Source organism: Epinephelus moara, chromosome 4 (genome assembly GCF_006386435.1).
Source record: "Epinephelus moara isolate mb chromosome 4, YSFRI_EMoa_1.0, whole genome shotgun sequence".
NCBI classification, from domain to species: Eukaryota; Metazoa; Chordata; class Actinopteri; order Perciformes; family Serranidae; genus Epinephelus; species Epinephelus moara.
The window spans coordinates 21,129,131-21,139,878 of record NC_065509.1 but is presented as its reverse complement, the minus strand read 5'-3'; the positions used below and the strand labels follow the sequence as shown (position 1 = coordinate 21,139,878).

General features: G+C 41.6%; 1 protein-coding gene across 3 annotated transcripts; it reads right to left on the bottom strand.

The window, feature by feature from the left end:
- Positions 1-269: 269 nt before the first annotated feature.
- kiaa1191 (KIAA1191 ortholog) lies at positions 270-10,540 on the bottom strand. 3 transcript variants are annotated; one of them, XM_050041706.1, is made up of 8 exons: positions 10,324-10,540; positions 9,243-9,666; positions 8,943-9,130; positions 8,643-8,754; positions 8,240-8,367; positions 2,888-3,039; positions 2,572-2,747; positions 270-1,455 (listed from the first exon to the last, which is right to left on the bottom strand). In XM_050041706.1, the coding sequence occupies exons 2-8, from the start codon at positions 9,268-9,270 to the stop codon at positions 1,250-1,252; spliced, it is 990 nt and encodes a 329-aa protein (XP_049897663.1). In that variant the 5' UTR covers positions 9,271-9,666; positions 10,324-10,540; the 3' UTR covers positions 270-1,249. The 3 variants fall into 3 exon arrangements, with proteins under 3 accessions (XP_049897663.1, XP_049897662.1, XP_049897664.1); XM_050041705.1 differs by having other exon boundaries at positions 9,243-9,363; XM_050041707.1 differs by having other exon boundaries at positions 9,243-9,308.
- Positions 10,541-10,748: the final 208 nt, after the last annotated feature.

The window sequence follows — 10,748 nt, the reverse complement described above, 5'->3', positions numbered from 1 at the left end:
CCCACTAGATGGCACTCTTGGTTTAAAAAGAGAGGCCCAAATAATGGAAATTCATTGTTTTAAACCTTTGGGTGAACAAAAAGCACTATCTTGTGGGCCCAGAAAATAAAGGAAATGCTTCATGAGGCTATCACTACTTCATACTCAAGAGTTAATTTATAAATGAGTGTGCACTCTGTGGACACAAAAATGCCTTCAGAGTATAACAAAGGAGTGGGATGCTTGTTATATTTCCATGTTGGCATGAAGAAAGGAACCAGAGAATTGCGTCTGCTTGTTAGTATCAGATTTATTTACATAGTGGGAGACCATCTCCCTTGTGCAATTAGTTACTGGAATTCATCAAGTTCTTGAAATAACAGCAGAGATTCTTGCATCATGACACAGAAGATGTCAATTTGAAAATGACGACTTCAATGCCTTGGATTTTTATAGCATGTTGAAACAATATTCTGACGCAATTATAAAAGAAAAAAAGTGATAAACCCAACACGCTACCTACTGTTTAGGATGAATGATGTTGATTTAAAGCAGAACATTAAAAACTTCAGTTGAAATAATAATAAAAAATCACTTCAGGTCTCTCTTCATACTCTCACTTCATACACTCTCAAAAAAGGTAAAATAAAGATGCTCATCCATGTAATTAAAAAAAACACAAGAATGGAAAAGCAAACACGCTGCAAGTTCAGGCACAATATCAGTCATTCCACACTATACTCTGCATGCTAACAGAGAAAAGCACTACACAACTACAACTCTGTCATCTTACTCAAAATTAAAAAAAGAGGCAACTGAGCATTATGAGTTGAAATATCTGGTCAGTTTTATGAGGACTGACGAGATATTTCAATTTCAGTGTCATGCTTTTATTAACATTGGAGCGAGGACAGCAAGCCAATGCACGCCGATGCACCCATTACGTGACGGAACAACAATAATAATACAAAGCACTAACATCTTTAGGGGTGGCAAATGACGCTACTTCATATGGTGTTTTATTTGGACCAATGAGCCGGAGAAGACAGGGAAGGGACGAAAAGGAAGGTGGCGATCCGTAGGAGTAGGTCAGCTGGGAGGAGTGACAGTGCAGTGGTGTCTCTGGGGCTGGTGAGCTAATACTGTGGGTGGTCCTCATTCCTCTCAGCCTCGGTGGATTCGCAGGGAGGCAGAGAGGACAGAGAAAAGCAGGGAGAGTAGTGAGCAATAAGATGTAGTACAGAGGTGTTACTACACAGCTGGTCTGGCTTCAGAAGCCTGAAGGTGTCAAAACATTCATGTCCCGAGGTTTTAGTTTGTGTGGCCGTGTGGGCGCCCGCTTGGCCTCGATGCCCGAGATTTCAATCTTGGGGGGTATGAGGGCGGCGGGGTCGTCCACCTTGAAGTTGACCTGGGGTTTGGTGCCATCCATGGTAGAGGACTTCTGCATGCCAAAGTAGGACTGCAGTGAGAAGCCTGCGAGAGAGACAAGGAAGTGGTAGATGTCATTAATGACCTAACTCCAGCCGTTAAAAGGGGAGCAGCTCTAGTGTCACGATTTTGTGACTTTAACCCCCTGACTGTCAGGTGGGGTGTCCTCAGGTTAAACAGGGCTCAGAAAACACTGATGAGGAGCATTTTTTCTTTGTCCAATGTTAGTAATGAAATCAAAATAACATCTGTGCAGTAATACAACTGATAAGTGGGTTCCATTATGATGTTTGGAAACTGGGACAACACGTTTGTGTAAATTTGGATCACAGATTGTGCCCTCTACATAGCACAACATTGTCACTGGAAAGCCCTGCTGACGTAAAGAGCTATTCAGTGACAACCAGGGTTCATCTGGTTCATCAGTGCGGCCAGTATTACTGTATTCAGAGAAGAGAAACACAAAACACAGGGCTTCACGGCAGTTTGTCATGGCACAGGGTCAGGGCTCTGACTTCACTGTTCACCACCATCACAAAGTCAATGCTGGCCATCACAATCATAAAATGTGTTTTTCTACAATTAAACTACTTTGACAATTAAAAGTGATGCATGGCATGAAAAACACATCATGGAAAGTATCTGTTTTATAAATGAACTCACATTTCAAAAGATTTGTTACTTGTCATGCATGTACAGTTACTGAGTCATACTACAATTAGTTACCATCTTGGTTTGTCTTTTTTGTCCATGTCTCTTTCCGCATTAATGTTTTGCCGCTGTGGCCGTCAGTAACACCATAAAGTGTAAAATCCCAAAACCACTTCTGGATGCCACTGTAACTGTCTGACAGCCGCAACTGGTAAACTGCTTTCAGATTTCACCAAAATTTGTCTTCAAGCCGTGTGTCCGCACCGCTGTTCTTGCGCACTGTTGTTTTTTTCTTTTACCTTCTGTCCAGCAACCATCCCAAAATGAAATTTTGATCATTCCTGATCAATTTGTTTTTGTCTAAGGGATTGCAGGACACCCTTTACTTAGAGCCCCGCGAGTTCAACATATTGCTATGAGATTCTGTCCCATCTAGTGTCCATTAATAACTGTAAAAAAATACTGTAATATAGTCAAGATCCAATACCAGACTTGGCATAAATCTCTCACCTGTGCTGGTTTCACAGCCTGGGTCAGTGGGGGACTTCTGTACCACAGATCGAGTTCCAAAGAAGCTCCACCTCTCTCCTCCTCCTCCCTCATTTCCTCCCATGTCTGTGCCGGGGGTGGGACTGTTGAGCTCTGGGGGGACAAGGTAAGGCGCAGGACTCAGCTGGAACCAGCTCCTGTATTCCCACCAAGCAAGAGCAAAACATGAACATATAAGCAAACATGGCAAGGACATGCCCATTTTAACGTAACATTTAATATCCGAGTTAGCTCAAGTAACAAAATGAGCGCAACATGTCAGCAGCATGATGCCTACCTGCGACTTAGAGCCGGTGATGAGTGGGGACTCACACAGGGGGTGACACTGGGGGTGACACAGGGAGTGACAGAAGGGGTGCCACTTGGGGTGGATTGTGCTGATGTTGTACACCTGTCCTCCTTGAAGTCCCCGCTTGGCATTCTCAACTTCTGCAGACAGAAAAAAACAAGCAATGAAACAATGACAGACTCCCCCCCCCCCACTGACCAAGACTCACCATATATATTACACAGTGATTCAAAAATACATTTTAATATTCATAAGCACAGCTGGTGGGTTGTTCATTTTTGACTTGGGCATCCTGTACAAGCCGCAAGGCTGCAACTCTTATCCCCCCCCATGTCCCATGTTGGACTACCAGCCCATGTTTGTGACAAATGTGTCACAGACAGAGCAGTGATCTTATTTAAAGAGCAAACATTTCCTGAATACACAATGGAAAAGGTCAGGAGTGTTTTGCTGGACGTGCAGACCAAAAACAACAGCATCGTGCGTCACAGATCCTTGGAGCTTATCACCTTTGACCATGTGGTGTAGGTGGGAAAAGAGAGAGAGAGGGGAGACACAGAAGAGAAGAGAGAACCACTCTTTGATAAAATGATGGGGATTTCATTTTGAGACACATAATTATTACACCTCACAGCTTACAAAACTTAAGTATTAACCCAAGAAGTTGCACTATTTAAAAGTTGTTACTGGAATAGAAACTGCTTGAAACTCATTGAGAAAACTGGCTGCTGTCGTTGACACACATGCAAAACCTGCACCCCAAGTAAATATAACCTTTGTAGCACTCTTTTTCTACTATATATACTAGACAATACATGTGCAAAAGCTAGCTTTAGATCCTAATAACTCCAGCCAGTGAAATGCATATTTAAACATACTTGCCTTGAAATTTAGATTTATTTCAGAAATGATCTCTGGAAGAATATTTCTAAAGCTCAGTCTCCATGCAATGTGGGCATAGTCCCATCCATATGTTGAGCACCCTTCCAAACACGCATCAATTTCGTAGAGGTCCTGCATGCTGCTCAGACCAGTGGTCATGGTGCAAATGAATAACAGGGAGTGCCACAGTGGCTTTAAATCCCCTGCGGTTACTTGCGTTGGTGACATGCTGGATATCATCACTGATCCAACCCTTCTGGGCCCCAGCCAGAATAGTCCACATCAGGGGGCAACAACATTTTGGCACTTGAAACTATGTTTGAGTGATTATTAATGCCCCTGAGGGGAAATTCAATAAAGTAAATAAACTAAACTAAACTTAAGTAGAGACATAGAAACCAAAATAAATAAAGGCATGTTCTGCACTGAATCCAGTGCTTCTCATCCTGTTTCAGGGTGTCTACAGATATAACCAAGTTTAACTTAAGACTTTTATAGACCTTTTTTAATACCAACTTATATGAAATTTAAGACCAAACCTGCAATGGAAATACACACATACACATGCGTGTGTGTGACACATATATGTATCTGCTCTTTCCAGGTAAACACTCTGATGTCAGTTCAAAATGAACAACAAGGAAAAATTACAACAATTGGGTGAGTTTAAGTTTAATGTGTTTAATGTAAGAAGAAAACAAAACCGCATCCCTGTTATAGGTGCTATGTATTGTTGCAATTCTCATTCAGTCCAATGACTGTAAACGGTCACTGGGTCTATCAGGCTGGAGATATTTTCTTAGTAATGTGACCAAATATATTTAAGACCCACTGAATCTGAATTTAAGACATATCAGACTTTGTAAGGCCTTGTATTTACCAATCTGAATTTACGACATTTTAAGACTTTTGAAGGGCCTGTAAACTCCCCATGTTCGTAAAAGAAAGGCATGTACATTTTATTCCAAATGCGTTTACATCTGAATTCTATTATCACTTAATGATAGGTACAATAGGAGATTGATATAAATATGAAGGTGAATGGAGCTATGGCCGGTTTGTGCCTCAAATACATAAATACATTGTGCTAATTTAAATGATAATACAAGGACACAAACTGAGGCTAAGGTTAGTGTCTGAGGTTGAAAAGGGACATGGCGGTTTTCTAAACATTGTCTGTCTGGAAATAAATGTCCTTCATTGTAGTTTTAATTTTCATTTAGCAACATTGCCGTTAAGTGCTAAGCTAACGGTGGCTGGCATTGCCTCATATCAAGGACGCTAATTTACTGTATAAACCGTTACAGCTACACACCATGCTAACGTTACTTAACCAGCAATAAATAACGTCACTCTTTGCTTCTGACTCATCTATGAGCTTAACATTAGTTTAACTAAAGCTGGCGTAGTGAAAGTAAACGTTATGAAGAAGCTAACTAAGCGTTAGTTTGTTTACTCGGGTTGGCTCCGATGCCAGTTTCGCTAGCTAGCCGACAATGTCGCTCAGCTAACGGCCTGCTTTCAGGTCGAAATATACACATATATACAGCTAAACACGGTAATTTCTTGACATACCTTTTTATGATTTGATTTCTTTGACGTTCCCGTCCGATGGATTCTTTAATTTCGTCCATAACTAGCTGTTTTAACACGTTTTTTTCTCGAAAACACAAAGGATACCGTCCACACACACCACAGTGGGCCTAGAAACCGTGTGATTTGTAAGGAGCCCTGTGATTGGTCCGTTTGAGAAAATACAGGGGCTCGTTTCATTTAAGGGTGTTGCCTGGCAACATTACTGCCGGAAGCGGCAATCTGTGGAACCAGCACAGAGGGGATTACGTAATTTGTTTACCGATATGTTTTTCCTCATGGTTACCCTGCAGTTAATCAACAGGCCAAAAAAATAAATAAACAAAAATGGTAATATCATATAATTTCTCACAATTATAGGCCACTGATTACTTATTTTGAATATTAACAGACACCAGAATTCTTTTAGTGTGAATATTTCTCATAATGTGCTTGTGACCTTGCGTTCAGCATCACAACACTGTGCAATGTTGTTAAACCTATGAGAGGTCAGTTAAGAGCACTTGAAATGAGAGCATGGAGAGGGGTGTCAGGGTGGGCAGAGGAACTGACCATATCCAGCCAGAAAGGAAAACACAACCTTTGTGCACCCATAGTGTTTGCATGCACTTCCTATGCGACCCCTGAAAGCAATCTTTGCTAAACCTTCATCTGAACCCATGTGCAAAAGATAAAGTCTAACACTTAATCCTTACTGATGGTTAATATTCACCACCTAATTTTGTAAATTCATAGTGTGATGACTCAGACTTTATTCTTGTTTTCAGTGCTCATGGGATGTTGGTGCACTGCATTATGATCATGAAAACATACTTTCAGATCTTTTGTGACAATGTCGCAGTTCCAAACCAAATTTCAGAAATCCCTTTGAATGTAATACGTTTAATTTTGCCTAAGTCTGCTAGTGGTAGAAAAAAACAAATTAAAAAAAAGAACTCTTGCACATGTTTACTCTTGGTTTGTTATGGCCTCAGGTAAGTCATTGTGGGGAATTTGCTGTGCAGCAGCAATACAAACTGGGAAGACTGCAAATATAAAAAGCCTACGTTTAAGGTAACTTTGGTATTTTTCAACCTGGACGCTGTTTTCCCATGTTTTGTGCCTAAATGGCTAATAGAGATTAAAACTTTAGAAACTGGTCCAGTATTGAGAGAGACTGCTCAAGCCACAGCAGCGAAACAGGCTGCAGTGTAATCCCTACAGGCAATAGTGCACCGTCAATTTTACGTTCACCAAAAGTGCTTGTTTCTGCCATTAACAGGTTCAGATTGTTATCTGACAACACTACAGAAAAGACCCTATGGAGAAATCAAACCGCTTTCTTTGCCTTTCGCTGGTCTCTTTGTCATTGTGACCAAGTCTCACTCAATTTCTGGTCTTGCAGACTTTTCGACATTGTCAAAATCAGCTAAATTATCAGCCACGACACTGAAAATCATTTAAGCTGCTCTTTCTGTACTCCAACACAACTAACAGGCATTCGTCTCTCTAACTCTCACTAACGTTTCCACTGTTCCCAGCTCTCTTGAGATTTCGAAATAAGACTTCTCCGAGAGAGAGAGAGAGAGAGAGAGAGAGAGAGAGAGAGAGAGAGAGAGAGAGAGAGAGAGAGAGACTTGGTCACAATGACAAACAGACCATCAAAACGTAAGGAAAAATGTTGTCCTATGTAGGGTCCTTTCAGTAATGTTATCAGACACTTCTAATAATAATCTGAGCCTGTCAGTGACTCAGACGCAAATTAACGATGTACAATCACCTATTGCAGCCTGTGTCGCCGCTGCAGCTGCAGTGGTCTCTCTTAATACTGGACCATCAAAGATCAAAGATTGTTTGTTTCCTTTAGTCAGCTAGAATTCATCATAGACCAAATGCCTCCCTTCTATTCCTGAGATATGAAGTTGAATAATGGCCAGAAAAGTGTTTTTGTACAACATTATGATGGCACAGTAAAGTTGACCTTTGACCTTTTCAACACAAAATGTGAATGAACTCTTGACTTATGGCCAAAAACATGTTTTGTGAGGTCACAGTGACCTTTACCTTTGACCTTCGACCACCAAATTCTGATCAGATTAATTTTTGTGTCTAAATGGATGTTTGCCAAATTTGAGGAAATTCCCTTAAGGCCTTCTTGAGATATGGAATTCATGTTAATGAGAGGGACACAAGATCACAGTGACCTTGACCTCTGACCCTTGACTACCAAATTCTGATTAGTTTCATTTTTGTGTCTAAGTGGATGTTTGTGCCAAATTTGAGGCAATCTCCTGAAGGGCTCTTGAGATATTGCATTCATGATAATGAGATAGATGCAAGGTAACAGCAACCTTGACTGGTTTATTGTTGAATTCAAGTGAACGTTTGTGCCAAATTTGAAGAAATTCCTTTAAGGCATTCTTGAGATATCGCACTGATGAGAATGGGAAAGACAACCTGAAAACATAATGCCTCTGGTCTCCGCTATTGCGGCATGAAGGCATCATTTGACACAAAAACATAGAAAATTAGAGTCCAGGTTTAAAAATACTTTAGTTTCCCTTTAAAATTAAGGTGCAAATAAGGTGCAAATCCAAAATACAATGCCAAAATGAGGTTACTGTATGGATCATTTGGCCAAAACACACTTCATCAGATACACCTGATCAGGTTAACAGGTATACCTGATGAAGGCCACACCTGTGACCTTTCATCTGGGCCTTAATTTTGTAATAATCCAACAGTGAGCAAGATAATGTGTCATATTATTTTTCAAGCTGTGCTGCCCTCTTACACACCTCTCACACTTTCAGGCAGGAATAGATATCTTTCGGTTATTTATTGCAGAGATAAAATTGATTGCACCTCACATTTGTTCATACTTACTGGCAGTGTGCCGTCACCCAGTCGGTAATGGCGGGTCTCCTCAGCAGAGAGCCCCTTGTGGGGAGAATACCCTGCGTCAGTGAGCCCCGCCTGGTGCTCAAACTTCTGGAGGCTCTCCTGGGTCTGCTCTAAGTAAGGATGGGCATACAGTCAACAGTGGAGACAAAATGAGTCAACGTTTTAATGTGCTGCACTCCATTATATCCCGCTGATAACTCTAGAGATTGTTTATTTATATTTAGCAGCCAAGTCAGCAGCCATTTGGCGAGGCTTACATAATTCTGTAACATGTTGAGAAGAAACTCAGCTTGTCTGTGACTTTTGTATTTTCTGTGTCTAGATATTTATAAACATGACAATAAAGTTCTTCAGTTCAGTTACCGAGTTGGTTTTGTTGACTTACTGATCCTAAGTGTGCTCATTAAAGAGGTAGCTTTGGCTTTCACAACAGGCACTGGAGACTTGACAGACGCTGCTGCGTCAAAAGTCACCGTCCTCCCACCGCTCTCGCCTTCCTGGTCACACAAGCATAGTCTGTTAGGATTACCTTACAAACCAGTTACATAACAAATAGGAGGAAATCAAGCATGCCCTGGCTTGCACCCTCAGGAGTCTTTACCCAAGCCAACACAAACAACATTTTAGTCAGGCAACCAGTTCAACACAATGTGGATCAGACAGTACGAACAAACAAGAAAAGCACCTCTGCAACGTTCCTGAACCTGTGCTGTGGGATGACAGGGTCTTTCCATAAGATGTTGACATTTAAATCTGAAGGTGGTGAATGTATGGTGGCATCCATGAGCTCGTCATAGCTGACGGTGCGCCGTGGCATTCCGATAGGAGACGAGAAAGCGCCAAAGAGTCCGGACGATGTGCCAGACTCAAGTGCTGAAGGATGAGAGTAGAAAAAGAAATGCTAGAATTATTCTGACATCTACGCAAAAATAACAATCCTTACAAAGTAGAAAATGTTAAGATCTAGCCTAAATCACTGCGTTACCTGGAATGTCTCCCCGTCGTGAAGCCATTTTGACACCAGATCAGAGGTGGCCGAGCACAGGAGATTCTGGAGAAAATACAGAGGTCCACTTTGCTCGGCTTTGGGCTCCTGAACTTGAACACTTCACCACATGACATCAGAGTTATTCATTAATTAGGCTGATAGAAAGGACTGCTCCCATGTAATCAAAGTTTGCAGTGCAAGAGCTCCTTGAAGCCAGTTAGAAGTGAGGTTAATAAATGTTACATGGGTGTTTTTATTGGCCTAAGCACGGTTAAGTCAGAGAATAAACACGCCAGACACTGGCTTTGCACAGTGCATGGTGTCCTGTTACTGACATGCTTCAAATAGAATCAGAGTCTGGTTGCAGCACAGTCATTAATATCACTTTATGTAAGAGCCACCCTCAGCTACCAGCTATCATCTGCCAAAAAAGCACAGATAAACAGGAATCAAAGCAGGCTCATTTACGAAAAGGAAATGAAACTTTTTGAATTAAGGAAATAATAGAATAGAGTGGAGCATGTCCCACAGTTAGTTCCTTATTATCTAAAATACAAAGACAGCAACTCAAATTAGTCTTGCGTTATGGTGAACCGGTCTAGCTCTGTTATCAGTGCTGCTTATCAGCCTTGTCTGAGCTCACTTTCCATCGCAATAAGCCTAAACTCTGGCAGAATTTAGATTGCTGCAGATTTAAACCGGCGGTGTTTTGTATTCTGGTCCACTTTGCAGGCAGCTGACACACAGCTGAACTGTTGTTCACGTCAGCATTGTGGGGAGCCAGACACAGTGACTTGCAAAAACAGGAACCGAAGTCACGCCACTATGGGCGTGTGGGAATCACGTCTGAAACAATCGGTAAACTGTGATTATCCGCATAACGATGATACTGACTTTTTGCGAAGCCACCTAAACATGCTATTAAAACTGCCGAGTTGCTATTTAACGCATTTATTGATTGGTAGGGTATGCTCTATTATCTATGTATGCGTTAAGTATCATTGTCATGTTTAAAAATATTGTTCAGTCATATGCAGAAGCACATATCCATGCATGCACCAATATAACAACCACTTACCTGATGAGATGATCCCTCAGCTACAGTGATTTCAGATGGAGCGCCGCCGACTTGACAGACTGACAGAGCAGACACTGGAGCCTATATGTTTGCTCATCGGTTGGATCATCCATGACTTTTGGACATGGGGAGAGTAAACAGAGCGCGGAGACGTCCTCGCGGCACCAGGCAGCTCACCTCGCCACCAGCAGCAGAGCCGGCGGAAGTGATCATCCCAAACTCAAAGCCCTGCAGCCTGTTTGGAAAGTGCTGCAATGTGACAGCATGGGAAAGGAGTGTCGTTTTATGTGCAACAGTGCAACTTGGATATGTTTAGTAAAAGTAACAACACCACAGTGAGGAAACACTCTGCTACATGTGAAAGTCCTGCATGCAACACTTTATGTATTTAAATTTAAAAGAAAGAGCAACATCAACATGTACTT